The 12,867-nt window shown below is 35.5% G+C and overlaps 1 protein-coding gene across 27 annotated transcripts in view; it reads left to right on the top strand.

The window, feature by feature from the left end:
• LOC307061171 (regulating synaptic membrane exocytosis protein 1) overlaps window positions 1-12,867 on the top strand; it is a gene marked incomplete at both ends in the record, with an annotated part of 210,275 nt that overhangs the window by 58,176 nt on the left and 139,232 nt on the right. For 8 of the 27 annotated variants that reach the window (XM_079716181.1, XM_079716191.1, XM_079716206.1 and 5 more), the window contains 8 exons: window positions 1,384-1,496; window positions 3,324-3,454; window positions 4,037-4,208; window positions 4,333-4,486; window positions 5,626-5,697; window positions 10,146-10,302; window positions 11,031-11,156; window positions 12,773-12,835. In XM_079716181.1, coding sequence (XP_079572307.1) covers window positions 1,384-1,496; window positions 3,324-3,454; window positions 4,037-4,208; window positions 4,333-4,486; window positions 5,626-5,697; window positions 10,146-10,302; window positions 11,031-11,156; window positions 12,773-12,835 — 988 coding nt within the window. Of the gene's footprint in view, window positions 1-1,383; window positions 1,497-3,323; window positions 3,455-4,036; window positions 4,209-4,332; window positions 4,487-5,625; window positions 5,698-10,145; window positions 10,303-11,030; window positions 11,163-12,772; window positions 12,836-12,867 lie in introns of all 27 variants that reach the window. The other 19 variants (XM_079716198.1, XM_079716193.1, XM_079716182.1 and 16 more) reach the window with 5 other exon arrangements.

Raw genomic sequence — 12,867 nt, 5'->3', positions numbered from 1 at the left:
AAAGAAGATGATGATGTGTGTGATGATGTTTCCAAGGACAATGTGGAAGTGACTCACATGTTTACTTTGCATTGGATGGGCGTTAAATTCATTATACTTGGGCTTGCTTATCAAATGTTATTATGTAATCCAGCTTATAAGAATAGAAAATACAAGGTGATTTAAGGGGAAAACAAGTGATGGTTATAAGAAGGTAGAAAATATATGGATGGGATAAACAAGGAAGTGGAGATAAGGTTAGTAAATCAAATGCATAGCATCATATTCTGCATACCTGTTAGACATGAGCCCAGATTTGGTTTTGAGTTTTCTAATATAAAGAGTGAAATGGAACCAATTGCATAATTTATAGTGTTGATGTTATTTAAAAAGAAAAAAACTGGTATATTAGAAACATACTGACTATTAGAAGCAACAGTGTCATTGTACTGAGACCCAAGAAGAAAATTATCCTAAGAATACTTCATGAAAAAGACATAGTAACAAAGAATTTTATAGCACTGTTTCGTCTAGTTAAAAGTCTTCAGAAGGTACAGAATGACTCTGATTTAATTTAAATGTAAGTTGCATGTATGGAAAAATGTGGATGACATACGCTTGGGAAATGGTCCATAAATAGAGTTTTCTCAATAAAGCTGAGTTTTGAATAGCTGTAGGTTCAAGGTTATACTTGCTGGAGTAATAGCATTCTACAGACGTCCATATTGCTGGTTGTGAACACTTTATCAGTGACCCGAGAAGAGAGGACTTTCATTTAAAACGGGGGAGAAGAGCCTCACTGAGGGGCTGAGTGGGGAGCCAGCCTCCCTCCTCCACGCATGAATCACTAGACGGCATCCTGAGACAGGAGATTGGTCTGTAAGATCAAAATCAAAAGAGATGTAAATCGTATTTTAAAACAGTGATGAATTCTATCTAGGCTTAGACACAGCTCATAAATTATATGATATGTGCATTCATTTTAATGTCAGTGAGGACAGTTCATAATAGATGATCCTAAGATAATTAACACAACGGGTACCATCTTTCTTATCACTGATAGCATGAAACCTTTAACTGTATGCGAGGCTGTACAAGAGCATACACAGGCCAATACCCACTAGAAACGCAGAAAGTCAATACTTACAGAGTGGAGCAAATAAATGCAGTATTTGATTATATCACTTTAAATACCTTTAAAATAGACAATTAACCAAAGAAAGCACGATGATAACTTTCTAGGACTATCCCACTGAAAGTAGGTCCTACTCTTATGGATGCCATTGAATTATGGTTTTATACCAGTAACAGATGCATTTAGCATTTCATGAAAAATATGTATTCTCCACACATAGGTTACAAATATGTTACTAAAAAGTACTTGATTCTTTTTTCTCATTTTAGGTTCTAGTTCCTTTGAATCTCAGAAGATGGAAAGGCCTTCCATTTCTGTAATTTCTCCAACAAGCCCTGGAGCTCTCAAAGATGCGCCACAAGTCTTACCAGGACAACTTTCTGTATGTGTCTTTGGTACATGTTGGAGACCATTAGTATAAGCTCCCTGTTCTGAGTCTGTCTTTAAAATGTGTGGCTTTCTTTGAAGGCTGTGATACAGTCAGAGTCATTTAACAGCATAATCTACTTCATCCATTTTCATTAATTTATTATTAGATTGTTCTTTTACTCATATATCTGGAAATATTGATTGAATGCCTACAGTGTGCCAGATATTCTGAACAGTAAGTGATAAATGATAACATAAAATAATAAAGTATCAGTAGTTGGTTAGATGTAATAAACCTAGAGAGTCATGTTCTGTTCACTTAACAACCTCATGAGGCTGGATCTTGAGAAACTTAAATTTAAGATATTTTTTTAACTTCTTAAGACATTTGATGAAACTCTTGATTGCTGATATTAGTGTGAAAAAGCTACGGTTTTCTTCACGGTTGTTTTATATGTGATCTGGGAAAAGCTGGAGTAAAGAAAACATGGCTAATTATTAGGAAAAGCTACATTTTTTCAGATTATGGCAGAATACAGGACATTTGTATTAATAACTAAAAGAAAATCTTGCTTCACATTGTTCTATAAATAGTTGATCATTTGCTACTTTGGTAATGTGTGAATTTGTATAGTCTGTTTTTGCTGCTCTTCTCTTAGTTTTAATTAAACAAAGAAGATAACTGTAAGTTTGCTATGAATTTTGAAACCCTTCCTGGTTTTAGCTTCTGTTTTTAGTAGGTTAAAGATCTCTGTCTAGTCCCTGTGCTATTTTACCTGCCCTGCCGTCTTTTTTATTTCAGTGTGTGTGGGAATCTCTCATACACTCCACCTATTTCAGGTTTATGAAAAACGCACCTCTGGTATTAATTAGGAACAGAGGTGTGGACTGATACAGATCCGGGTTTGAATTCTTAGCCTACCCCTTACCACTCCCATGTTAAATTAGCTTCTTTTGTTCTAATGACTCTTAAATGTATTCTGATCTATACCTATTAAACAACTCATGATCATAGTTCTTATTTAACCATAAGCCCCAAACTAACTTCTAAATTAAAAAAAAAATTAAAGTTAACATTGTCCCCTGCCATCACAAATACTGCACTGACTGCAGTAGGAGTTTGCAGGTAATATTTCAGTGTGCCATTTTCCTGGATTTTGTTATTGAGGCATCTTGTATCTTAGGAGAAATACCATTTGACCTTCGCTTGGTTTAAAGGCATTTATGCATTGTACATTCCTTTGTTCCTTTTCCCTTCTCTCATGAAAATTTATCTGTAATAGGTTAATTATAAAAATTAAAGAAGAAAAAAATACCAGAAAACAGCAGTATCTGGTGTACAGAGGCATACAGTAAATGCGTTTCCTGATGTCTTCCAAGTTACTTGCATATATTTTTCCCAACATCAGACATTTTATATCAACTACAGTTGGCACTGCAGAATGCATTTAGTCATGCTGTAATCATTATTAAGACATGTATAATCACCAAACACTTGCATTTAGCATTTAAAAACAAGGAAAATTATTTCAATATCCCCCCTTCCCTTAGTCTTTTCTAAAAATTGTATCATTAGTTTTATTCCATCTCATGATATAAGACACTATAAATCAACACTGCAGGCCTGCCTCTGGTAAGTCACACTTGAAATGCGTGAAAAGTCAAGTTCTAAAGTGGTTATGCTTTCAAGTTGGTGTTCTTTGCAGAAATAATATCTAAAATTCAGTTGTATTTTGCAATATGAAATTTCCTTTTTCAAAAATAATTTTAGTATTTTTTTGTGAAATTATAATACCGCATGATTTTTACAAATGCTAATTTCTTTCTCCATTGCTCTTAGGTGAAGCTGTGGTATGACAAAGTGGGCCACCAGCTGATTGTAAATGTTCTGCAAGCAACAGATCTACCCCCAAGAGTAGATGGGCGTCCCAGGAATCCCTATGTAAAAATGTATTTTCTTCCAGATAGAAGGTATGGAATAATTTTAGAAAAAGTACGCAAAAATCTTTGCTAATTAGAAAAAAGTAGAATTTCCTCTCTTGGGATACAGTTTCATATGTTTTAAAGCTTTGTCGAGGTAGAATTGACATACCAAAAATTCCACATACTTTATATATATATATATTTTGATGAATTTGCACATATGCATACACCTGTGATATAGCTTTAAAATGTAATAGATACTTCTCTATGAGGGAATAAACTATATTATCCCTAAAAAAATTCCCTCAAGCCTTGTGTTTCTTTAAAATAATCTGCCAATTTTAAAATTGTCCATTACCTTGTTGCCACATCTGTTAGTCTTTGACAGCCACATCATTTAGAATGTACCTTTGTGTATGCGTTTCTATAATTTCTATAATCGTAACTACTGCCTACATTGTAGTTAAAGCTAGAATCTTATTAAACTCGATAGCCTTTTCAGTCTTGTATATTAAAAGTTATGAATTAAAGAGAGTAAACATCCCAAGAGCAGCACTGCATGTAACTACAGTAGGTGGCAGCATATACTTGCGTTTGCTTTTTCACTGACAAAACATACTTATTTTTCAGTGATAAAAGTAAAAGGCGAACCAAAACAGTAAAGAAAGTACTAGAACCAAAATGGAACCAGACTTTTGTGTATTCACATGTGCATCGTAGAGATTTCAGAGAACGGATGTTGGAAATAACCGTGTGGGACCAGCCCAGGGTGCAAGAAGAGGAGAGTGAATTCCTTGGAGAGGTGAGGGGTGTTGTGAAGATCCGGGTCAGGCACCTCACGAGGCTTCTGTGATGTGCATTATTATGGCTGCTTTTATTATATTTGGGGAACGGCGCTTGATCTAACCCGAGAGCTGCCCTTTCAGATCCTCATAGAGTTGGAGACGGCGCTTCTAGATGATGAGCCGCATTGGTATAAACTTCAGACTCACGATGAATCCTCACTACCTCTGCCTCAGCCATCACCTTTCATGCCACGGCGACACGTCCATGGGGAGAGTGCCAACAAAAAGCTGCAAAGTACGTTAAGGCTCTTTTCAGTTACCAGAAGTAATTGTGTCGTTATGATCGAAGCCGAGATGAACATTCAAGGTGTTTTTTCAAATGTGCATTAGAGATCTAAATATTGAAAAATCAGTCATCTATATAAAGAGACTTGGCAAAACCATTTTCTGCATTTTCCCAATGAAAGTAATATATACAATATAGTGGAGTAATTCCACAGCTGAAAGCTTAAAAATTCTCAAATATAATTCTTTGCCCAGTCCTGATGGAGTTGTTCATTGGTTGACTGATGGGGTAATTTTTGTCATTATTGGTGGGTTGCTACATAGAACATCTTAATAACAGTATAATTCCTGGATATTTTTAGTATTATTATTTGTAAGAAACAATTTTTCAAAAGCATTGTAAAGTTTGTTTGCTGTTGTTCATCTGGTGATTGGGGAAAGCATATTTTTTTCTGTACTTACGCATTAATTTTTGAATTAATGACAAAATCTCTTATTGAACAGATGAAATTTAGAAGGCTCGTTTTGGTAATCTGGAACCAAATTGTTTTCCTCATATAATTAAATACTTCATGTTAGTGCTTCTCTGATCAATCATTTCCTCAAAATTAATGTTTCATGCAGTATGATGGCTAATTTTGAGGGCTAAACATAAATATTTTATAAAGGGCCCTGATGCCCTTTCAGTAATATGAACTCAGTAGAGTTCCTGCCAAGAAAGTTCTCTGTGAACCTTTCCACTCAGCCCCATCCTCCCTGAACTGCAGAGGAGGGCGCATAATTGGGTAGAAAACAGTATACACTGTGCTATAGACCTTAATTAAAAATAATTTGAAGAGTCAAAATACTCTTCTATGAAGTCCCCTTCCTTCTATGTGTCTTCAGTGATTATAAGGATGCTGAGAGTATGTTATCCTTGGATAACAAATATTTTTTTAAACATCAGCTCTGCATTAACTTTATAGTATATATATGTATAACTGAATCACTTTGCTGTACACCTGAGACATCGTAAATCAACTCTACTTCACCGAAAGTGAAAGTATTTAGTAATAATGTAATTAGCTTTAAAATAAAATGTGACCATGTCCTCCACATTTCCTGACCCGAGCGGACACAGAGGTATCTGTTTGCCTTCCTGTCGTGCAGGGTCCCAGCGAATCAGTGACAGTGACATATCAGACTATGAGGTTGATGATGCCATTGGAGTGGTCCCTCCAGGTGCGTGGGGGAACGTGGCTGGCTTCACTGTGCTTCCGTGCTTGCTTTCCTGCCAGTTTCCAGACTTCCTTGGGTCCCATACTGGAGATTTAGAGCACAGAGAAGTCTGGATTATACTATTCCATGGTGACTTGTCATCCAAATTATTAAGAAAGTTTGAGGTGGACTAGTAAATACTCATTAACGTCCCCACTTAAATTAGTCAGGGTCCCCCTTAGAAGCTAATGAAGTTAAAATCATCATTTCACAATGCTCTGAGCAGAAGTGAAAATATGACTTTTGAAAGGATAGAGTTAATTTTTAATAAAAATTCCATTCTCCTGTGTTTATACGGTATGTCTATGACTTTGCTTCCTCCGTTTCTGAAAATAATGTAGCCTTCCATGGAATATACTGAGACAGGTGCATGGCAGGGTTTAAAATTGCATGTGGCATGGCTTAGCTTTTAACGCTTTTGTGAAATGCTCAGCACTGATTATACCTAGAATGTGTCTGTATGTTTTAAAATAAGGAAATGCTTTAGAAAGATTCAATATTCGTTTGAAGTCAATGTCTTTTTGTCATTGTATAAATTAGTAAAATCTTTGTGACATTGTGCAGTTCAAATCTATGTTTCTCATCTGAGTCTAGTCGGAAAGTGAGTCAAACCAAGTAGTGAAGACGTATTTTCTTGGCACTAATCCTGTTCCCTTTATTTACTAATGAAGAGTAGGGAGATATTCAAATCAGAAGACATTAAAGAGAAAATCTTGGGGTATATAAATATGAGTTCTTAAAGACATTTCTTTGGGACAGTATTGACAGATGTTCCCTTAATTTACATAATTTCTCAGGTGGGGATGCACTTAATTTGAGGGCAATGATTTTGGTAATGTCAATAGACATTACGAAGACTAGTGACCGAGGTCGCGATTTAGAGAGATACATACGACTTCATTAAAACTGGGAGAAAATTATGGAGAGTTCCCTAAAATTAGGCTTCATCTGCTCTGTGAAACTCAGAGAAAATATTGTCTTTGATCACTGTATGAAAGTAGCAGGTATCTTAAAAACAATAAATCTGGTTCTGTGCATATCTGTGTACTTAGATATTACTCCTTGATATCAGACCATCAGGGAGAGTTTGAAATAATAGTGGGCAATTGTGGATAACTGTTCATGTTTTGCTTTCTGAGTTTGTTGATTTATAAAAGGATCAGAATAATTAGGCACACTCTACCCAGAAACTTTCACACAGCCTTTAATAGAATATTGTCTTTATGGAATTGAAAGGGGGAAGGTAGTTGTCCATGGTACCCGTTGGCATATTTATATAGAATTCAGATGATTCCTCATAGGAAAGGGGTCTTGTCAACAAACCTTTCTAACAAGAATCTTGGCTGTTAATTCATCTTAATGTTGTCACTTCTAACTCATCTAAATAGAATTTACTTCTGTGGGTGGTTCTCACAGGCTATTCACCTAAAATTTCACATTTTTATGATGAGGCCATATAGCGAATGAATGAATGAATGAATGAACAGCTAATTCAACAAATACTTACAAAAACGATGAGTTTTTTCTTTTCCCTGAGAGACCACATGGGTAACAGCCAAAATGGGAAGTATAGGACCAACTGCAGTGGTTTAGTGTTTGCAACCACCAAAGAACACTGAATTCTAGATATATCTATATTCCATCCTGATATAAACATATGATTATATATGTTTATATCAGGGATTATCCTTTTGCCATAGAGAAGCAGTGTCTGAATTGTCATTTCAAATGATATCCATTTTTATTTAGCATTTAGAATGTAACGAGGCAAACTTTTAATAGAATATAACTAATAAATTGCATAAGCCAATCAGTAATATTTTATGTTCCAGAGATTTCTTCATAAATTAATAAAGGAAATAATGGAATTTACTTATATTTTAGGGGTGCTCTTCAGTGATTCAAAATGTATATATGGTAGCTTCTAAAGATATATATGTGTGGCAAATACAGTATAGCAAGGCACACAGTAATAAACAATACATTTTAAATGAAGAGGAAAGATAGTAAAATAAGAGCATGAAGCTAAAATAAAGTGAGGGGATAAGCTAATAAACAAGTGTGTTGATACATTGCCAGATATTCTAAGAGGCTGATTACAGATTTCCTAGTGTCCAGTATAGAGAGAAATTTGTTCACGCGTGGATGCCAGGTAGTTCTACATGTATTTAACACACTCAGTGAAGCTTCTGGTTACGTTTGCTGAAGAAGCTGGAAAGTGTCATTTAGATGTTCTACCGCAGCTGGACCTTGAACTTCCTAATACCTGGCTTCTCTAGGACCACAAGGTTCTATGTTCTCGTTTGATGTATTACCACCTTTAAGCAGTTGAGACCTCCAGAGCTACATCTTACTACCTTTATAGTTATCATAGCCTTATTGTTACTTAGAATAAGTAATTTCAGTTGCTTAAGAAGAATAAAAATAACCACACATGGAATGCCCTCATCTAAGGCCAGGCATCTGGCAACCTCAACTTTCAGACCATTACTGCAAGTTCAGAAAATGAAAAAAAACAACAAAAACAACCCAATAACTTTGAACTAACTGAAACATTGAAATGAGCATAAAATAGCAGTTCCTTCTTACCTTTTTTCTGAAGGCAGAGTGCATGTTGTCAACAGTAGACTAAACATAGTATAAAAAATGAATTATTACAAAAAGCAGGGAAAGGTCTATGAATGCATATTAGGATAGGATAAAAAAACATTAATCTCTATGTAAATACAAAGAATCCAAGAAAAAAATTAATTATACCCTTTTACAGAAGATGCCTAAAGTCTCTAAAAGTTACTTCAGAATAATTAATTATTCCAAATCTAAAAGTTCCATTTATATACCTTGACTATTCATTGAAATCTTGAAATAGTGCTACCAATTCAATACTGACGTTCCATAATTATAATATAATTGATACCAAATGTTTTCAAATGATACCAATTGGTAATTTAAAATGTTTTAAGTAATTCAGACTTTGGATTAATTATCTTTAAAACAGCCACCATTATTTTTTAATATTGAACTATGAAATAAATTCACTACATGTAAATTTAGTTGGTATCGTTCTAGACTTAATATTACAACTCGTATGTCTGAACAACAAGGAAACTTTCTACATGAAATTCAAAATAGTACCTGAATTGCTCTTGTTTTTGTCATAAAATGAAATTATAAATTATACCACTTATGTTTATATTATTTAGTCCTTTACCGATGTTTTTAGAGAGTAACAAAATGGCTGAGCTTCTTTGGTGTCAACATTGTCAAATTGGCCTTTATGTAATGTTTAAAGACCTTCCGTATATCCTAAGCTTAGTCAAAAGATTATACAATCACAACAAATAAACTGCTGGGGAATTTAGTCTGACTTTAATAATAATGTTACATGGCATATTTTAAAAATAATGTGAGAGTTGCCAAGTAAATAAATAAGCAGCAGTTCAAGCTACCTTGTTAGACTTAATGTTTTCATTAATGATTGTGTACATTTCATGTAGTTGTAAATATCATTATTTTTCCTTTGGCCACAGAATTTTTTATTTTCCTTCCAATAATAGCAACAATAACCTTGTGAAAACATTTAATTAAACTGTTACTATGGTTTGCTGTTTTATCTTAACTAAATCAGAGGTCATAGAAACCTTTTGGTTTCAAGGGAGAATGACTTTTAGAATTTAATTTTAATTTTAAGTAACTGTATTAAAAACTTAATTATGTTAGGTTACTAACACATTTGTGGAATAGTTTCAGATGTCTGGGGTAGATTTGTTAACTGTTTCTTTCGGAGGGTTGATTTGTTCTGCATTATTGCCATAGTCAGCTCCACCCATAGCCTATTTTCATTTGAAAATTGCAGTATTATCTGTGGTCCTCAAAATTCACAATCAGTATTTGTTATAGTGAAGACCTGCTGCTCTTCTTTGTCAATTAAAATTGGTACGGTAGCATCTTTATTTTCTTATTAGCGAAGCCATCTGAAATCCAACTAACATAATTTATCCCTTGGCAGAAAAATTCCAATAACATTCGAAAAGACACTAAATTTCTAAGCATTGACCTGTATATGAGTAACAGTTCACTGTCAAGTGCTTGATTTGTGTTGCTAAAAAAATCACTCACTCATTCCGTAAACTAGTATCCCAACTCATCCTGATGTCTTAGGCATCAGCTGTCATGTTTGTCATCAGTATCTCCATGGTAACCTTTGAGCCAAACTGTACCCGGTCCTCATGCATGTGTATGTTACACTCTGTACCTATACTTAGTAGTTTTGACGATAAGGCTGGTAATACTGACTGCATGGCATTTATCTTCATAGGTCAATGGCCGCTTTCCATATCATTTGATGTCTCCATATTGGCACTGACACTATAGAAGAATACTGACTCTTTCTTTGTGTATACTCTTGCCAGTAGGTTATAGGTCTAGTGCTAGAGAAAGCAAACCTTCAACATTAACTGTGCCAGAGCAGCAGAGAACAACGCATCACCGCTCACGGTCAGTGTCTCCGCATCGTGGTGATGACCAGGGGAGGCCGCGTTCCCGTTTACCAAATGTGCCATTACAGAGGTAGGCTTCGAGAATAGCTTAGCATCCTTGACAGTACTCTTTATTATAATACAGTGCAAACTGCCACAAGACTCTAACAGAAATGAAATAATGGTTTGGTCAATCAAGTTATTTTTTTCAGAATCCTTGGTAGGCAAAATGCCTTTTTCTTTATTACCCAGCCTATGCAGCATTCTGTTCTCTAATCTCAGGTAATCTCCCAGGGAGTGGAAGAAGTCAATGTTGCCAGCACAGTTTTTGAATAACTGTCTTGTATTCTGTTTGCTAGTTAAATTTCTCCTGTTGGGAGAAATTGTATGGTAATAAATTAGACCTGTGCAGAGAAGTGGCACAAATGATAAGGTTGAGGCGGAATGCATTTTTAAGAAATTTGGGATTGTCTCTTTGAAGCACTTTAAATGTTTGGAAAAGCATATAAAATGGAAGTTATATTGTGATGTATTTCATCTCACCCTGAAATACACTTGTGAAATTTTCACTAAGTATGCAGATGAAAATCGTGGTCCTTTTTTGATGGAAGTAAACAAAGGAGGTTGGAGAAATATAGCACAGGCAAAGCCATGGTAGAGAGTAAATACCTTTAAAACATGTACTTGGTGATGAGGCCAGCACTTTTCAAGCCGTGTCAGTTATTTGCCAATTACCGTCCATTCTTTCCTGTTAGTCTGTCAGCCTGTTTGGGGAAGGTGGTACATTGTGATGCATCTAAATTTTTGCAATCATTTCAGGAGTTTAGATGAAATTCATCCAACAAGAAGGTCACGTTCTCCAACCAGACACCACGATGTGTCCTGCAGCCCAGTTGGTCACAGACCCGGAGATGTGGACAGTCAGTGTCTATCAGAACAAGACAGGTATTCGTCCACATTATGATCTCAACACTGTATGTCTTCTTTGCTCTGTTTTCGTCTATGATAGGTATCTTGGCATAGTACAAAAGACAGGAAAAGTACTTCATCATTCAAAACTGAACTTCTCCCAAGGAATGACTCTTAAGATATTCTAATAGAAATGCAACTCTGGGAAATATTTGACTAATATTATATTGTCATAAAAGGTGCATTTAAAAAAGAAATCAGAATTTATGTTTAGCCAGTTTTAAATGTACAGTTTGTTGTTGACTTAGATACTAACCTAAATTATAGAAGGGAGTCTACATAAGCAATTTTCAAATATTTTAGTTTTTGTGGCTTGCAGTCTTTGGGATATTATTTATGTAATTATAAAATTATGTTTTTTCTGCAATAAAAAGGTTTTGGGTACAGGCCATCTGAAAGACAGTTACTATTACAGAGTTTCTGTGAAAACTTCAGCAATCATATTTTTTAGTACACCTACTTCTCATAAAATGTAGTTACCTAAAATGTCTATAAAGTACAAAATATTGAAATGGATTCTTTCTTCTGTGGATGTGTACTTAGGCTTAGTTCTGCATTTGTTTGATGTTATGACTCCATGGTTCTACATGCCCGCGGACTTTCTCCTCAGACCAACGCCCTTCCTGTAAGATGGGCCTGACCACAAGCTCAGGATCTGTTTTGGGTTGTTAGAATCCCCAGCTGGTTGAATCGTGTCTTCTGGCTTTTTGAAGTGTAGAAACTTTTAGGGAAGGGTAGGGAATGAGGTTGGTATACAATGATTGATTTTTGCTGTGTAGTCAAGGACACAAAGCTCAAGGAGAGCCTCTTAGCTCCCTAACTGTCACCCTGATGGAGCCATGACCTTCAGGAGATGAGGTTGTGGTACTTACTGGGACAGAGCACTGCTCGGAGGAGGGGGTCCCCGCTGCTCAGGTGGAGTGGAGTCAGGTGAGGGTCCCTTTGTTGACATTCACTGGGGCCACCATGAATTTAGGTGAGGAGGGGTAAAAAGAAGGACTTCTGGACCAGGGCATTCAATAGAGTGAAATTAATTTGAGTGTAGAAAAAGTATCAGTTTTAAGATAAAACATTCCTAATCAAGTATGTTCTTAGTTGGTAAAGGAGAAACAGAATAAGTGATGTTGCATTTTACAGGCTATAAGAGCCAAGAAAACTGTCATGCTTTGAGTTGCTAAAAAGAAATTTAAAAATTTAGGGTTCCCATTAGTATCAGAAAAGCCAGATTTATAGGGCTTTTAAAAGTTGTTAAAATACCTAAGTGTCTAGAATTGGAAACAGATTTCTATGTCTTATTTGGGGAAGGTTCAGTTTAGTTTAGTTTTGCCTTGATACTCTGTGAAATCGCTTTGAAATACAATAGCAAATCAGCAACAGCTAGGACTTCGACCGTAATGTTTGTACTTTATTGTTGAAAATTTAAAAAGTACTGTCATGTTTATTTTTGTTTAACCTCTCAAGCAAATATGCTAGTGTAGACAATCTGGTTTCTTCCCTTTTCGTGTTGTCATCGGCATACCATTGGCATAACCCATGTCATTTAATGCCTCATAACTTATCTGTTTCACTCACCACCCATCCTGTCTGTGCAGTGAGCTTCTCATGCTTCCCAGAGCAAAACGAGGACGAAGTGCAGAATGCCTACACACCACCAGGTAAATACAGGAATTTGGTGACGGTAACTGTG

Source organism: Hyperoodon ampullatus, assembly GCF_949752795.1.
Source record: "Hyperoodon ampullatus genome assembly, chromosome: 12".
In the NCBI taxonomy this organism is placed as follows: domain Eukaryota; kingdom Metazoa; phylum Chordata; class Mammalia; order Artiodactyla; family Ziphiidae; genus Hyperoodon; species Hyperoodon ampullatus.
Note: the sequence above shows the minus strand (reverse complement) of the source record. Positions and strands in the feature narration are given on the sequence as shown.